The following is an 18,915-nucleotide window of genomic DNA, read 5'->3' as shown; positions in this document are numbered from 1 at the left end:
ACTTCAAACCTAAATCCAGTGCTTGTTGCTCAGCATCAACATGTCCACCCACAACTGTTGCCAGACATCAAACAATTGTTTGTAAAAGCTAAGTAACCTACGCCAAGTGAGCGAATGTAGGAGGAAGAAAGGGGTGTTTACATGCAGGTACCAACACGTGCAAAAACACAGGTAAGGATATGAAAGTTACCATCAAGATAAGTCCGAAAGATATTAAAGATCCAGGTCCTGGTAAGCTACCACATAGCTAGCGTCAACACTGTACTTAGTAGACTTCACAGGGGTCTCTGCTCTTTTTTCTTCACCACTTTTTTTTTTTTTTTGGAGAAGTGCCACCAACCCCACCATTTGGGTTATCATGGAATAGCTCTCTTCAAACAAAAGATATTACAATGTGCCTAGCAGGAGACAGATTCTGCATGAATCTAACCACCTGGCCTCCCAGACAAACTTTGGACCACTCACCAATTCCTTTGTGGTTGGCCTAGAACATCAGAAGTTACGTTCCAGAGGAGCACAGGTCCCTTTGTGGAACTGCATGTATATAAGAATGCTTATACAACAGGAGGCAGTCTACAATAAGGATTTTTTGCACCCATTCACCATTGCAAATACTCATTGCAATTACTTACCCCACTTCCAAGCCACTTTGCTGTAGTATGAGGTAATTTGTACTGTGAAGAGTAGACAGTACAAACTTGTTCATTGGTTGTGTAACTAGACCAGTGCAAAAATACTTAATGAAACAAGTCCCAAGTACCAGAAGAAGGGATTGCAGCATGAAGGATAAAGTATTTAAACAGCAACTCTTTGTTTTAAATAAGGTTGGTAGTCATGTGGCAGGCCAACTGCAGCATTACTTCCACCACACAGAGTAGTTAGCTGTTTTAGTCTAAAGTCAGGCAGAGTTGTATCTTATAGACTATTTCAGAAATGCATAAGCTTTTGTAAGCAACAGCTTATATACAGCGAGTTATGTTAATTTGATCCAAAGGTTATAAAAGCAGGATCACTGTGACCAAATTTCTTGGAAGTGAGGTGGAAGCAAGCATTAAAAAAACCTCATCAAACAGTCACAGAAGCCCTATATTTGCATACCTGGCCTGATTTTTTCTATAGATATGGTTTCTTATTTGTTAAGCAAAACATTAATCTATTTACCTATTGGGTGTATAAAGAGCAAGGCAAATGGACATTTCTTTGCCAGTTTAAGTGTTATGCACCTGATGCAATTGTTTTTAAATGAGTATTAGTCTAGATTTGCTCAATTTCAGAACAAAAGATTGCAAAATTGTGACGGTAAGTAGAATAAACTGAGTTATGTCATCAAGGGTGGCCTTAGAGTCTATAAGAACCATAAGCACACATGAAAATGAAGGCCCCCAGAAACAAAGGTTTTCATTCCAACCTTCGGGCTCAGTGGCAGCAGGGGAAACTAGATTTTGGGCCCAACTGCCAGTAAAATGAGGAGAGGAAGGAATGTTACAAAAAAAACAAGGCCAAATAACTGCAGATTTACAGATTATACACCACCACACCCATGTAATAAATGATATAATAGTAGAATCACAGAAAACTGGGGTTGGAAGGGACCTCAGGAGGTCATCTAGTCCAACCCCCTTACTCAAAGCATCAATAAATGACTGCTTTCAACAACAAGTAGAAACCCACAAGAGGAGAAGCAAGTCTAGAACTAATTCTACGTAGCACTCAGGGCTTGGTTCAAAAGGCATCTTTTGAACCAAGAATGTGGTAGGTGAACCACGTTCTAATAGTGACCATAAACAATGAACATCCCAGTGGGAAGGAATAAGGCAAAAACACCACATCAATATACAACTTTAGGAAGGGAAAGTACACAAAAAATGAGGACAGTAGTTAGAAGGAAGTTAAATGGAACAGCAGTCACAAATGTTGCAGGCAGCCTGGGAGTTGTTTGAAAACACCACATTAGAGGCTCAGAAAAAAAGTGTACACTGAAAATCAAAGGGGTACCAAGTGATCTGATAAAACCCTGCATGGTATAATAGCAGCACTAAGGAGGCCATCCAAGCTAAAAAAGGCATCCTTCCAAAAGGAAAAAAAAAAGATATGGAAACCAGGAAAACTCTCAAACTCTGGCAGGTCAAACATAAAAGCAAACATTTTTTGATAAATTACAGAGAAGCTAAATTAATTTTGGGGAGGGAGGATTCTCATACAAGATCAACTCTCCCTAGTAGATATGTCCGAAGAGTTGGATCACACTGAAGACAAGATAAGTTTTAGAACAAAATGATAACTTTAATACTATTAAAGTGACCAGGACCAGGTAGAATACACCTGCGAGTTCTGAAGGAACTAAAAGGTGAAAGGATAAAACCTTTTGACAATAGTATGTAATCTGTTATTACAAATAAATAGTCTCTGTACTACATGACTGGTGAGTTGCCAACATAACGCTCCTTTTCAAAAAGGGCTCCAGAGGTGATCCTAGGAACTACAGACAAGCGAGTCTCACCTTCCATCCCTGACAAGTTGGTAGAATCTATAATAAAGAATAAAATCATCAGTCACATGGACAAATCTGATCTGTTGGGGAAGAATCAGCACAATTTTTGTAAGGGACAACCTTGCCTCACCAACCTGCTGGAGTTCTTTGAGACAGCTGTCAACAAGGTCCCTCATCAAAGGCTTTTTTAAAAACAACAACTGAGCTGCCATGGGATTGGAAGGAAAACACTTTCATGGATTGAGAGAGCTGGTTAAAAGATAGGAAGCAAAGGGTAGGGTTAAATGGCCACTTTTCAAGATGGAGAGAAGTAAACAAAGTGGTGTCCCACAAAGATCTATGCTGGGCCCTATTTTGTTCAACATTTTAATCAATGATTTGGAAATGGGAGTTCACACTGAACTCCACGTTTGCAGATTATGATAAACTGCCAGGTAGTCAAATCCCAAGCTAATGAAGAGAAGCTGAGAAAGATCTCACCAAGATGAGTGAGCAAAAAAATAGCAGATTAAAACTTCAACCTCAACAAGTGCAAGGTAATGCACAATGGAAAACGTAAGCTCAATTATATGTACATGACTACCTGTTAGGATTCAAGAGAAAGTCCTTGGAGTCATTGTAGATATTTGTCTAACATTAGCTCACGGTGCAGTGACAACCAAAAAAGCCACAAAAGCATTGGGCATCGTTAAGACAGGCACTGAAAACAAAACTGAGAACACTGTCATATTATTGTATAAATTCTTGGTATACCCACATCTTGAACACTATGTGTGGTTCTGGGCCCATCTGAAAAAGGATATAGAATTAGAAAAGGTACAGAGAAGGGCAGCCACAAATGAGGAGGTAGGGAGCAGTTGCCATACCAAGGGAGACTAAAAAGACCTGGCTCATGAAGGGTATAGACCGTTATCCACCAGGTCCCAGAATACTACCATTACAGTGTACCCACTGAAATTCATGAGACAGGTTTAAAACTTAACAAGTTTTTTTTGTTTTAAACACAGCCTGTAGTTAATTTGTAGAACTCATTGCTACAGGAGGTTGCAGAGGCAGATAAGATAGCCAGGTTCAAAAAAGGATTAGAACAGCGATGCTGGCTCATGAACGAGATACAGCCTGCAAAGCTCATGCAAGTGGCCCATCACCAGGAGGTCAGTACAGGTAAATGCTCCTGCCACTCTTCCGTTCCTAAAGCATCCACTCCTGCCACTGTCAGAGATGGGATACTGGATCAGGTGGATCATTGGTCTGACTCAGTATGACACTTATGTTCTTTCTTATGCCGTTGTAAGAAGTCTTTAGGATTTGAGGTGAACACTTCAGAAAACCAAACTACGTTAAAATTTAACTCCTGCCCGTTTTATATTTAGGGAATGCAGAAAGACCAGACTAGACAACTACTTAAGACCAGGTTAGATGGTTACTTTACTTCCTAAAGCTCAAGGGACATTAGTTATGACTGCAGGAATTCTTTATTCTGACAAATGTGTTCTACCAACAGCTCTAAGGTAATTGCATGAAAACCTCACAAGACTTCTAGTTCGTAGTACAGTTGATTTTCTGCTTTAAAATAAAGTGAAAAAAAATCCAAAACAGAAGCTGTGTTTTATTATCAATATTTATTTTATTGGAATTTTCGAAGTCAGAAGAGAGCCATAGCACCTGGGGGCAAAGGTGCCCACCCACTGAATAAAAAGTATTGCAGGATAAAATACAGTTGGGGAAAAACTATAGCACCTCGAAAACCATGTCAGCCATTAGAGACTGAACATTCCCCCTCTCAGTTATAAGACAGTTGTCCAATTCTACATCATTTCAGAACTGTACAAGTGAAATACAGGCAGGATCAAAAAGACTGTTGAGTCACAACAGCCATACGTTCACTCTCCATCATGAATATGAAGCATATGTTACACAGTAAACTGAATGCTGGCATCCAGTATTGAGCATTCACTGCCCTCTCCAATTGAATAAATCAAAACAAGGGTAAACCAGAACATTCAGGATTGGAATGTCCATTTAATGGGAGAATAAAGCTTTTCTGAGGAGGAAACTGGATGAAAGCCCTTATTTTTGATCTTGGGGATAAAGAGCAGTACTTTCTGTAACAGGTGCTTACCCTTAAAACCCAACTGGGAATAGGTGAGCATTCCCAGATATGCCTGCAGTTCAGGAGCTTCCTTGTCTTGATCAGTCTTGTACTCAAAACAAGCCTGATAAACTGAGAATAGTACTGTACTGCCATATCATTTATGCCATTATTTTTTTTAAGGGAGCCCAGTCTAATTTATCATCCACTTTCCATATTTTGTAAGCCTAATATATACTGATCTCCCAAATTTTCCTCTCATTCCTTTCTCTTCTCTGTCTTATTGCACGTTATCCACTGACAAAAGCTTTGTAAGTTGCTATTTTTAATACAATTAAATACACTATTGGTCTCCAATGAACTCCTAAAAGACACACAGGAGGTAGCCTTTGACATTAATTATTCTGGAGACAAAGGATGAAGACAATGGTATTAGCTGCAGCAGAAAGTACAATTTTTTCACAAATGTTCAGTATGGGCACCGACAAACGTGGAAAAAGACAAAACAAAAAAACCCATGCTTTACTGCAGCAGCGCGTTACTTGACCCAGCTCCGCAGCATCTGTATAAATTGGATGCTTTAGCAGGGCTTTTTGACACTTTTATCTAACAGCTGATTGAATCAGCTATTAGATACAAGTGCTAAAAATCCCCACTAAAGCGCTTACTTTATACAGACACTGGGAAAGCCAGGTCCAACTAATACGATGCCTCTTTTGGGCACGCACTGGCCTCAGCATGGGAGTGCACTGAGTTTAAAGTGCTGGTTTTTCTTCCCCTCCCCCCACCCCCCCATATGCAAGTAGCCTATATGTTTAGTGTGGAAAAGAGGAATTTGATACTAGTGTGGACATATATGAATATCCCCTTTGCTTTGTGGAGAAGATACTAAGCAGAGGTCCATGACAAGAGAGGAACTGTGTCTTCCAGTTTCTCTGGAAAACAGGCTACATTATTTTTAAACCAGGGTGGATAATATTTTCTCTGTTCATATTAGCTAGATCCACTCACACAATGGTTCAAGAAAATAAAGAAGTTCCAGGATTAATAGCCTCCTTTAAAGTAAACAGTATGAACTGGAGCCAGTTCTACAAAATGTGCACACAAATGAAGGACTTGAGCTGGAAGTGTCCTGCTGATGTATGCATCCAAGTGAAACAGGAGCCACCTTTGCAAAATATCTGCAACTTTGGACAGGCATTTCTTCAAAATCAGATTTACCTCCTGTCTAATGTCCAATAACCAATAATAAATACTTACTTGCCTTGAAATAATTTATTTTCACCTGGAATTTTTTTTTTTTTGGGGGGGGGGGGGGGGATTATTATTTTGGCAGGCTAGTGAAATGTGTTCCTCGCACACCAACATTATGTGATCAATGGACACGGGGGTATTGCACCTGCTGTTAAAATGTTGCTGATAGCTACAGAAGGTCAGTTAACATCTGCAAATGGATGGACAAATGGAAAATTAATTTTCCCTATTGAGACAGAAAGGTTTAGACACAGGATACTAAAAATGTGATTAGGAAAATGGAACATGGTGGACCTACAGAAATATTTAACATAATTACAACAAGTCTTCAAAAACAACAAAAACAAAGACCACAACAATATGCTTAAATTCAATTTGGAATGGCAAGTGCATAAAGAACTTTAGGGGAAAAATAGTTGTACCATTATATATAATTAAAACTGATGGTTTATGAATCATTTTACAGGACACACTTCACTTTACAAAGCTGTGTTTTAACTTAGAAGGCTCATCCTAAATAAGGAAGGTCAAAACCAGTATGGTTTTAAAGGCAGGTTTTTATCAAGGCTAAAACAACTCAAGAAAAATTTGGCTTTGGCTGTATGCTTGACTTAAATGACATCTTGTAATACTGTCAACAGTCTAATCTTCCTGGGGTAGCATGCACTGATGGTAAGTTGTGGCTAGTACTGTTCTACTCTGAGAAGTGATTTTGAAAATGGTACTGCACTCTTAGATCGATTTTCTCTACGCAGAAATCAGCTCTGACATTTCTGATCACAAGTTCCTACTATTTTTTGGTCCTGTTAGCAAGCAAGCAATTCCTTCTTGTGCAACCAGGCTGCCTACTAGGTTCCTATCACCTTCGTTTCTGAAACGATGGAAAACAGGTGAGCTGCACAGGTGTCACCAAGACAGTAAATGCTCCTAAAGAACTTTTATTATTGGCAATGTAAAAGGAAAAAAAAACAAACAAATTTAATTCAGATCCCAAACTGAATTTGCAGGACTAGCAAACAGAAAAATGTAACCGTTTCATATAAACTTAATGCATATGATAAGGAAGCTATGATTATACACAAAACCACACCTCTATAGAATTGGTTTGCAGAGCAGAACCATAATTTGGGTTAAATCTCACCATATATAGGACCATTTCCTTCTTGTATTCAGAGAAAGCTTTCAGCCATTCATGGGCAAGCAGCAGTGTTCTAAGGGTCCTAAAAATCACAAATACCTATGTGTACATAATATTCTCCAAACCACACATCCATAGTCTAGACAGGGTCAATCTATACTCTGTTATAGATGAAACCTATAACTTTTGCCTGAAGAAATTAACTACACAGCTTATTTTAGTGTATGCTTGCAATAGTCTGTAAGATGAAAACACTGCAGTATATTACAGCAAGTGTTATCAGGGACAATTTTCAAAAATCAGTGAAAAAAAAGAGTCAAAAACATCTATATGATATATCTGATCCAAAATCCATTCTTTCTAAAATATATAAAGTGCCAAAATAAAGATTTACATAACAGGCGATTAGGGCCTGTTTAGCATCACTGAATAAATAACACCGTTAAAAACAATCTAAGTACATATTTACAATCATAATCCAAGGAGGCTGATACCTTTTAAAAGCAGAGGAAAATCAAACAGCATTGGATGAGGCGGCTGAAATAAATCCCTACATGACCAGAGCTTGTGTAGGAGCTTGGTTATAAATCCCATAGATATTCAACAGCAGAATAATACTTGGCATTTATATATCACCTTGACTGAGAATTTCAGTGCTTTGCTAACCATTTTTATCAATGCTCAAATATTAGACTGCTCACTTTGTACCAAAGAAAAATGAAGTGCAGAAAAGCAAACTGGTTTACACAACTTCACAGAGCAAGAGCTCGGAAGAGAACTAAGGAATCCTAACCGCTAATACTGTCTCTCTACTATGTAAAAAGGTAAGATGCACAATGGACTAGAGATTAAAACCAAACACAGACAGTGTTTCTATGTATGCTGGCAGAATCCCTCCAAATATGGGAATTGTCCAGGATATCCTATAATTTACAATTCAACCCCTCCAAACCAGGGAGTTTGACTTTTAAATCTCGGTTTTTCACGCTTGGCAAAAACTATTTAACTATATGGCTCTCAAACCATGAGCAGGTTCACAGCATCTCCTGCCCCCCCTTAATTCCTAATAAACCCAATTTGAATGATTTCCTATAGTGCTGTTTCAGTTATCTTTCCTTGTCATCAGCACTAACCACACAGTTCTTCTCTTTGTTGTATCCTCAAGTTTTGAGAACCCGGAAGATCACCAAGACTTCACTATGTAAAAGTACAGGGCACTTGTTAAACATTCAGAAAAATACTGCATGCAGATCAATGATAATCTTGAAAAGAAGTGTGCACAAATTAATGTACAGAGACATTTAAAATTGTACAATAATGTGTCATTTTACAATACAGGGTAGGATAACTAGGTCTCACCTCTATAACCACAGAGTAATTAGACACAATGACTGCAGCGTGTTCAGCGTTATCAATTTAGATACTAAATTACTGTATGTATTTTTCATACCTTTATAAATACTTAAGCAACTTCACATGTAATTCCTAAGGAAACTTAAAAGAAAACAATCATATACTGTTTTTTTTACATTTTGCATGCATCTACATGAGATGCTACTGTGCAGCTGTTACTGTGCAGTAGCAAATTAGCACATTAGTTGGTGCTGTGATGTGCTACTGCACAGTATTATTCAGCTACTGCACAGTCAGTGTCTCATGTAGATGCGCCCTTCTAGGCTTTGCAGGCTCTGTCCATTCAGTTTCCTTACAACTCTGGCTTCCTGAATTCCTGCAGGCAACAAATCTGGACAAATGACTCCTTTCCCCCTTCCAAGGGCATTGTTCTTTTTGACAGAAAGAAAGAAGACATCAAGATAGAGGAAACACCAGCATTGTTTCCCAGATTTGGGTACCTGCTGGCTTTCATGGCACAATCAGACCTGATCACTTAAGATAACTAGAGATCACTGATGAGAGCCTTCAGCAGTCTGTCACCTGTGAATGACTGTTCCATTAGCAAACTAAAAGTTTTAAAAAGTTGTAACAACATGAAGGCATGGAGAACATATGACCAGGTCACATATTCAACATCATGAAGGGAATCAATTAATAATAGGAAGAAAAATATGAGTTAGAACATGGGCCCAACAAGTTTACTGGGGACATAGCTAGGAGAAATAGAAAATAGCTATGAAGTCACCTTCAAAATGATTCTGTTCTGTGTCTGTGACTGCTAAAAGCATTAATTTTAGCTGGTCTTTTGGAATTACAGTTGAACCTACAACCATATTGAACTTTGCAATTTTTTTTTTATAAGTTCCAGTGCCACTGTGAAGGCTGTTAGTTGGAATGCTAACTACCATGAATACCCAGGAAACAATTACTATACAGGTAACAATCATGGAACTTTAGAGACATTAAAACTATTATATATAAAGTATCTATACAAAAATTGCAATTGTGACCAACCTTCCTATCCATAAAATGGGGTTATTTCAGACTAGAGATGTAATATGCTTACATCCTAAATATGGAAAATAAATTACCACACTAGTGGTAAAAGCATGACCTCAAAGAGACACCACACTCTATATAGTGACTGTCACTTCAGGATTATTAATGTCTTGCCCTTGACAACCAACATAACCCAAATTAATTGGACAAGTGTAGGCAGATGGTAATTGAGTAGTTATTGGATATATGTTATATCACATATTACAAAGTGCAATGCAATACTTGGTGTCAGCACGAAAATTGGCTTCCATACTCCCATCCACAGAGGATACAGCAGCTGTGATAAACTATTTTCTGTCCTTGTGTTCGTTCATTCCTTGCTTGAGCTATAGTTCTTTTGGACTGCTGCACATGTGAGCTCCAAATCCTCAGGATACCTCATCTCCAGCTCCGTGTTTGCTAGGTAGTGCGTGCCTGTAAACTCTGAAAAATAACGGCCAATATCAGGGTGAGGGATTTCATGAGGCTCTGTATTATATTCCAGGTTCTCTGCAGTGAAAGAAAAGCAGAAATTAACACCACATGAATTTGCTGAAATGAAAAGGCTATTTGTTTCTGCTTCTGTTTCATCATCCATTAAATCCTGAAGCTCTAAGAACAGCTACAATAGCTGACCCTTGAAACTAAAAACAAAGAAAGAATGAGTGCAAATTAATGCAGCTAATCTCTGGGGTCTCATCCATTTGGTTCTCAACAGCCTTACTTTAGTTTTGATACCAGTGATAAGCAACTGTGCCTAAGAACATTGCTATCTAGAATTATGGCAGAGCATCACAATGCTGACTGGCTCTTGCTCTGTTGTCATGTATGGGTAGGAACCTACCAAATTCACAGCGGGAGTGGAGTATGCAACAGCTCCTTTAATCTTGGGAGATTCCCCTGTGTGTGTCGTCCCCCCTCCCGGCATGTTGCTGACCAGCCAGGAAGCAAAACGCTGTATTTAAAGCCATGGTTTTTGCCTCCCCATTGATCAGGAGTGAGCGCACACCCCAGTCCCGCAGTGAATTTGGTAGGTCCTTATTTATAGGTGTCACTTTTCCGGACAAAGAAAGAACAAGTTCACCATCCAGGTTCAAAGTAGAGAGAGAAGGACATCTAGAAGTTAAATCCCAATCCTGTAAGTACTCCAGGCAAGGAGAAGCTACAGAACTGGGCCCTGACCCCCACGGACAACAGACCATTCCCAAGAGGGGTGCTTACATACTGCAAAACTACCTGAGGGTCAGAGCAGCAGCCAAATGTATTAAAACTGCAGAAGGAAGAACATGAAGTTGCACTCTGAAGCCTTTGATGTACACAGCGAGTTTTTGAGGTAAATGTAGCAGGCCAAAATTAACTTTTAAATATAAGTTTCTCAGAATAAGCATGCAGTAAACAAGTGTTCACTCTGTACCATGATGTACCAAAAGTATTGCATCAGGCCTTTTTCTCTTGGTAAAAATTACCAGTTAACCACTGCATACAACCAGGTTAAATTAAAAAAAAAAAAAAAAAAGAGAAACAACAGTGCTATACTTAGAAGATGAACCAATGTCTCTGACTGCTTTGTTAGATGAAAAGCTCTCATTATTTGTGTAATGCAGCACTGCTGTGTAGTGACCAATTAGTGCACACTCCCTGTGGTGGGCTAGAGTGCTGCAACTTATACTTGGCACTAACTGGTATTGGGAGTAGTGGGGGAGAACACGGATACAAACTGCACACAGCACTGGATTTGGCTGATCTGTAATGCTTCCTTGGGACACAGACAATCACTTGGGAAATGATCCATTCATCCCCCAAGGCAAATCCAATTTACAAAAGTGAGCATTTAAAAGTAAAATTAACCTATTTGCTTTACTTATTGCAAGGCATAACTTTCCATTACTTTTTATACCCTGCCTCACCAAAGAGATAAGGCTGTGGCATGGTGGTTTTGTTACACTGCCTAGTAAAGTATCTTTTTCTTTTACTAAGCAACTTCAGTTTGAGTGGGAGTCTGATGAAGGGAGTTTGGCTGTGCAGTAAGCAATGCAGAACCTCAAACCTCAGGGAATAAAATGAGGGTGATTTGAAGGATGGGGAAGAAAAACAAAAGCTAGAAAGCTCACTACTAGACAGGGTGGTTAAGAAAGAATACTAACCAACAATTTTAGAGAAATGACATTTTGCCTGCCCTGGCACAAAGTAACTAAAGTGGAAGATAAGAAGGAAGAACTGGGATAACAGAAAATAGCATGTTACAGAGCAGGTGTTTTGAAACCAGCAACTAAACTGATAATTCACAGGCAGCACAGCAAAACCCACTCAAAATTACTGATAGCATGTTTAGAAGTTATTTTTGGTCTGATCTGTTAACATTTTAAAAAACAAGATTATTTGTTATTCTCGCTGTAGAAACCCACTTTCCCCCAACCCCCTTCCCTCTCCAGAGCAGAAATTTGAAAGCTATGCAAAAAAATCTGCATGTAGTTTGAAAAAAGCAGTCCAGGACAATCAGGCCCAGAGGAAGTAGGTAATTGCAAGAAAGGACAAAATTACCTTGCAACAAATTTGATTCTGAGCTCAGAAATTAAAAAAACAGAACAAAAACAGAATGTTGTGAAGACTGCCCAGATTGCAGAGTAGCTAGGGGAACCTGGGAATCCGTATTATAGCTGTGGAGATATTTTCTGATGCATGTATAGATTGCTCAATGCAAAGTAAAATACTTGGGAGATCAAGAACTCCAAATCTCCTTGCATTTTACACCTACTGACCTTTAAAATTGAGAAAGATAACTTTTTTTAAAGTTAATTAACATTTGCTTTCACATATGTTGTAAAATTATGTTAGACAGCACCCTCTAGTGAAAGAGCTGAATCATATTTAGTCAAAATAATATTGTTTGTCAAATTTCATATGCAGTTTTTAAAGTAAAAGAAAAAAACCCAGAATCAACCTTAAGAACAACCCTAGGACGCAGACACTGAATCTCTACTGAACAGATAGAAAATGGAGACAAATGAAGTCAGCCACAGAAGATGAGAGGAATTTAGTGTCAAAGGAAAGATTGTAATTCAGAAATAGGAGATAGGACCTTCTGCCTTCTGACTATCAGAAAATTTCCTTTCTTAGTTCACTGCATTAGAGAACTGCTGCACAAGTTCAACACAAGTCAGTGTGCAGGAAAATGAATAACTCCATTATATGATTATTCCTATCAGTGTTTTTTCCAATCCCTTTTATAAGGAACACAAACAATATACAAAGTCAGGAAATTCAATGATAAGGATTGGCACTTCATTTTTCTCTTATTGTACCTATGGAGCGAAATCCACGATATGCAATTAGACCTTGTTAAAGGTCGTTTATAGGTTCACAACTCTACTGATGGTCTTTCAGACTACAGTCAAAAATTGAACCTACTCCCCTAAATGTAGCAAAAGTTTACATGGTAAAAAGTTGACTGCTAATATTTTTACAGTGCTGTGGGCTATACTCAAGTTGGCTTTTGAATTTACTCTTGATAGCACCGTTCTCACTAAGGAATTATGTGGATGCCCCAGAAGGGAGGTAGGTCATTTTAAGATCTAATTATCAGTTTCATTCCTGCTTGAATCTTGAGCAGTTAATGTAATAATAATGGACTGCAGGTTCTCGACCACCTGGGCGAGAGCAATCATCGCCTACTAGAATTCACCATCCAGCACAGGGTGTCAAAGCCTGCAGCAAGGCAGCAGCCCTGGACTTCAGGGGGCGGATTTCAATGAGGTAAGGAGACTAGTCAGGGAGGTCCCAGAGGGGAGGGGAGTTGGGAGTCCAGGAAGAGTGGTCGTTCCTTAAGGAGACGATTCTCCAAGTCGAAATGGTGACAATCCCAACACAGAGCAAAGGGGGCAAGAGTGCTCAAAAGCCCTCATGACTCACCAAAAGCATCCAGGAACATCTCAAAAGCTAAAAAGGAGGCATACACCCAATGGAAGGGAGGGGCCATCACCAAGGAGGACTATACCTCCATTGCACAAGACTGCAGGGGGGCTGTTAGGAAGGCTAAGGTGGAAATAGAACTGGGACTAGCATCCTGGATCAAGGACAAGAAGTCCTTCTTTAAATACGAAGGGGGTAAAAAGAAGGTACTGCGTAACGTAGGGCCTCTGCAGGATACACTAGGAAATCTGGTAGTCGCACCAGATGACAAAGCTAATCTCTTTAACAATTTCTTTGCCTCCATCTTTTTGAGCAGGGACTGGGGCATCCCCCACACTGGGATCCCCAACGGACCCAGGGGAGGTGCAACCAGGCCCGGGGTCAGTGAGGACCTAGTTAGGGAACTTCTGGTGGGACTAGATGTGTTCAAATCAGCAGGTCCTGATGATCTCCACCCCAGAGTGCTGAGGGAATTAGCAGAGGTCATTGCGAGACCCCTGGCACAGCTTTACTAGCACTCATGGTGCTCTGGTGAGGTGCCAGATGACTGGAAAAGGGCCAATGTGTTCCCCATTTTCAAAAAGGGAAGAAGGAGGACCCGGGAAACTATAGGCCTGTTAGTCTTACTTCGGTCCTGGGGAAGCTCTTTGAGAAAATTATCCAGGAGCACATCTGCGAGGGACCAGCAGGGGAGATCATGCTTGAGGGCAACCAACATGGGTTCATTCGAGGCAGGCCCTGTCAGACCAACCTGGTGGCCTTCTACGACCAGGTCATAAAATCCCTGGACACAGGTGTTGCAGTGGACATACTCTTTCTGGACTTTAGGAAGGCCTTTGACACTGTCTCACCCCATTTTCATCAAAAAATTAGGCGACTGGGGTGTCAATCCCTACACAGCCTACAAATTGGCTGGAGGGCTGCACCCGGAGAGTGGTAGTAGACGGGTCTTTTTCGACCTGGAGGGAAGTGGGCAGCGGGGTGCCCCAGGGCTCAGTCTTTGGACCCGCTCTGTTCAACATCTTCATCAGCGACTTGGACGAGGGGGTGAAAAGCACCCTGTTCAAATTCGCGGATGACATTAAAATGTGGGGAGAAGTGGGCATGCTGGAGGAGAGAGACAAGTCTAGACAGGTTACAGGGGAGGACAGATGAGAACAGGATGGGTTTCAACACTGACAAGTGCAAGGTACTGCACCTAGGGAAGAAGAACCAGCACCATACCTACAGGCTGGGGAACTCCCTTCTAGTCAGCACGAAGGCAGAAAAGGATCTTGGTGTCATTATTGATTCCAAAATGACCGCGTCCCAATGTGGGGACGCGGTCAGGAAGGCCAACTGCACCGTGTCATGCATTCACAGATGCATCTTGAGCAGGTCCAAGGAGGTGATCCTCCCCCTCTATGCAACACTGGTCAGGCCGCAGTTGGAGTACTGTGTCCAGTTCTGGACGCCGCACTTCAGGAGGGATGTGGACAGCATCGAGGGGGTCCAGAGGAGGGCCACTTGCATGATCAGGGGCAGCAAGACAGGCCCTACAAGCGGAGGCTATGGGACCTGAACCTGTTCAGCCTCCACAAGAGAAGGCTGAGAGGGGATCTGGTGGCCGTCTACAAACTGGCCAAGGGGGACCAGCGGGCTATGGGAGAGTCCCTGTTCCCCCGAGCACTACTGGGAGTAACGAGGAATAATGGCCATAAGTTGACTGAGAGTTGATTCAGGCTAGATATCAAGAGGCAGTACTTCAGTCAGGGCAACTAGGATCTGGAACCAACTTCTAAGGGAAGTGGTGCTCGCTCTTACCCTGAGGGTCTTTCAAAAGGAGGCTAGATAATCACCTAGCCAGGGTTGTTTGACCCCAGCATCCTTTCCTGCCCATGGTAGGGGGTCAGATTTGATGATCTGCTCAAGTCCCTTTCGACCCTACCAACTATAAAACTATGAAAAACAAATAATACTTCAATATTAATTTTCTTCAAGCATTAAGAGCAGCAAGATAGTTCCCACATGTGCTAAACAAATAAAAGTACATATCAGTTTCTCAAGCTGACTTAGTTTCTCACCCTGAGCAGCATATCTGCAGGATCCATCCTCCACCAGCACATTGTAGAAAGGCTGATGGGGACCATGAGGCAGGCTATGAACATTCATATTTCTAATCCATTCATGTCCCATCATGCAGGTGGGATCCCAGCCATATATCACACAGTTGTAGCCATATCTATATAAAAAAAAGAAGAGTTGCACAGCTAGATATTATTCCTGAGAGACCAGGACAGACACTAAACAATATGGAAGTGACAAATTATGTCATCCAATGCTGGCTCATATAGAAGATTTAAAAAAAACTGTAGCAAAATTCATATTCTTCACCAGGTTTGGTTCCTCAGCCCTCTCTGAAGATGGGCAAACAGCTGAGTAGCTTGTCCTTGATTTGGCATCTTGCTGTGAATTAAGCAGGTCACAAACAATTCAGATATGCAGAATCTTGGTTCTATGTACTGTTATCAGTTACCCTGTTAACTCAATTGGTAGATAATCTGCCAGACAATCCTGTTGACAGTACACATAGACATCAACATGCTGTCACATGATGGAATTGGGGGGGGAGGGGGTGTTAAAAGGGAATAACACACAAGAATGGCCAGACCGAAAGAACATTACATTTGCTAAATTAAGTATTCTATTGTTAAGAAAAACTAGTTCTTATCCAAACTTATTTCAACATTGGTGTATACAATCATATGGTCACATATTTCTTTTTCTATAGGGTACCCTTCTTCTACAATACCACTGTCACTAAGCACCTTGGGCCTGCATATCAAGAGCCCCCTTTACCTCATAACCAATTCAGTCTTAGAGCAGGTACAGACTGTGCAATGAATGATGTGGGACTTCTTGGGTGGGGAGAAAGGACACCATAAATTGTAATTTTATCATATGTTACTCAGTTACTTTATAAAGTAACTTAGTTATTTGTTACCTAGTTACTTATTTGTAATTAAGTATTTGTAACTAGGTTACTTATTTGTAACTTCAATGCATACAATACAAAGTAACTAGGATTGTAATACATATACACTTGGGCAGCTGGGGGAGAATTAAGGATGCAAAGACACCCTTAACTCTGGCATTTCCCAACTTCTGAGTGCTCAACTTTGCAGCCTTAAAGCAGTGTTTATTCAGTGTGGGTATTTTGGTGTAATCACATATTAAGACCACAACTGACTGCTGAAGATAAAGAATTGCAGTGTTCCACCTTAAACTTGGAGAGAGCCACTGAAAAGTCATTTTGAACATGCTAGTATGTAATGGAGCTGTTATGATGCTAATTTTTAATCCTATCCATTTGGCAAGTACAGACTTCTTGTGACAGAGATCCTTTAATAATATTCCCTGAAATGTTACAGCAGATTGGAACAGTCCTCTTTTATTTTAATTTAGTGGTCAAAAAACAGATTTTTTTTAAATAAAGAAAACACTTGTTTCCTTGACTGACCCAAACAGCTTTATTCTCCCTTCAAAGGCTGAAAAAGCAATATTACCACTGCTCCTGCCTCACCCCCATCCCTTAAATCACTTCAGAGATGCTGACACCTCTCTCTTTTTACTCCAAGGTTGAACAGCCCCAGCCTATCCTTCACTACGGTATTCAGCACCTAGAACAGAACAGAAAAGCATAGCATGCAATAACCCACAACTCTTGCAACACAGAGCTCCGTTAGCCGCACATGATTATGAAACAGCTTGTTGGTCAAAGATGAGAAGTACAACCCCCAATTAAAACAGTATCTTCTGAAGACTTAGGCTTCACTGATTAGACATTCTTGCAACCTAAGCTTGTAATAGCCTCACATGCTAACCCTAATTCTGGGGTAACAAATAGCTTGCTATCAAATAGCTTGAGCTGATTTACACAATTGTAATGGTTTTGTCAAGTTTCTTTCAAACAAACTGAATCCTCACGATTCAAGTACAAATATGAGCAGCTAGGGAAGACTACAAGCAGTATGTAGCACCAATTACAGTGAACTTGAAAACCAAAGCAAATAATCAAAACAAAATGTTAATAGCTGGAAAGGAAAAAACTTGTGTTTTCCCAAAATTGGGGGGGGGGGGGGGGGGGGGGGAGAGAAGAAGATATGCAAACTTATTTGCTACAATCCCGGTCAAATACTGGAAGAGAATCTTCTGTCAAGCTATTAGAATGCAAACTGACCTTTAGCTTACACTGATTTTTAACAGGGTGACCATTCCGTTGGGTGGGCAATTTTGTTAATTCCTGACATTGTGATTAGAGCATTCTGGTGAAGATCCCAGAAACAAAGTCTTTTTTAATATAAGTAGGCTGGCAGAATCCAATTTTTATTTTTTTAATTTCGATGGCCAAAATTTTTGTATACTTATAAGCATTTCTTTCAATGTTTATCAACTTAAATTTTCAGGATTGCACAGAATTAGGACTATGAAGGACAGACAATTGAGTAATAATTGTATGCTGTTAAAAGCCTTATAACAAAATCACGTTAAAATATATAAAAGTAAACACCCATAAATCAGTAAATCATACCTGCTTTAAATCACTGTTTATTCACCAAGAAAGAGCCAGGCAGGCAGGGACCAGAAAAGGAGGGCTTCCAGGAGCAGGAAGCAGCTCCCTCCTCACCGTGGCCCCTTAGGGAGTGAGGCCCACCTGGTGGGCACTAATGGAGGAGTGGCCCGGCTCCAATGGCCATGGCCTCCTGCCCTTCTGGCTGGCCCCATGGACATCCCCATGTACCCTTCCCCAAGCATGCAGGGGCTGGGCCAGAGCTCTGGGAATATGGGGACAGGCAGTGTGAATGATTGGGGCAGGATGTGTGGGGGTGCCCCCAAGGCCCAGCCACTGCCCCTACATCGCCCAGAGGGGCAGGAGGCCAAGGACATCAAGGAGTCGGCCTGCCCCTCTGCTGGTGCCCACCAAGCAAAGCTTGTCCCCTAAAGGGCTGCAAGGAGCAGGGAGCTGCTTCCCACCCCAGGCTTGGGAGCCACTGCCCTTCCCATGTTCCCAAAGCTCCTGCGCAGCTCAACTCCTGCATAATTGGGGAAAAGGCTAAACTCCCACTGAGCCCCATCATGCAGGGGAAAGGCCAAGTTCAGCAGCTCAGCAGGAGTTTGGCACCTAATTCCCAGCTGGGATATAGGCAGAGTGAGTAGCCAACAGCACCAACCTCCTGGCTGCCAACAGCCCTGTTCCTTCATCCTCCTCTCCTAGCACAGCCCCAGCTTCTGCAGCAGCATCCCAAGCCACTGCCAGAGGAGCAGTGCACAGGTGGCACAGCCAGGGCTCCCCTTATCCCACCTGCAGCTTCCACCGTGCGCATGCATACGCCCCCTGTCCTGGATTTCTTTACCCCAGTCTCAGGTTTTTTTTTCTACACACACATATCCCTTTAATAAAATTTTGATTATTACAGACAGAAATATTTTTCCATCTGTCTATAAGTGACAGGCGAAATTGATGTTTATCAAGTAATCCTACTAAGCCTATTGATAAGTGATTAATTGTACGGCAGCAACTGAAAGGTGAAAATTCCCCTCATGACCTTAAATCTGGAC

General features: G+C 41.0%; 1 protein-coding gene across 4 annotated transcripts in view; it reads right to left on the bottom strand.

Moving 5' to 3' along the window:
- Nucleotides 1-4,094: 4,094 nt before the first annotated feature.
- FBXO21 (F-box protein 21) overlaps nucleotides 4,095-18,915 on the bottom strand; it is a 45,822-nt gene continuing 31,001 nt past the window's right edge. For 2 of the 4 annotated variants that reach the window (XM_019493763.2, XM_006266415.4), the window contains 2 exons: nucleotides 15,381-15,538; nucleotides 4,095-9,918 (listed from right to left, as the gene is read on the bottom strand). In XM_019493763.2, coding sequence (XP_019349308.2) covers nucleotides 9,740-9,918; nucleotides 15,381-15,538 — 337 coding nt within the window. In that variant the 3' untranslated portion in view covers nucleotides 4,095-9,739. The other 2 variants (XM_019493762.2, XM_019493764.2) reach the window with 2 other exon arrangements.

This window comes from Alligator mississippiensis, chromosome 10 (assembly GCF_030867095.1).
Source record: "Alligator mississippiensis isolate rAllMis1 chromosome 10, rAllMis1, whole genome shotgun sequence".
Lineage (NCBI taxonomy): Eukaryota > Metazoa > Chordata > Crocodylia > Alligatoridae > Alligator > Alligator mississippiensis.
The sequence above is the reverse complement of the archived record's forward strand: the minus strand, read 5'-3'. Positions and strand labels throughout refer to the sequence as shown.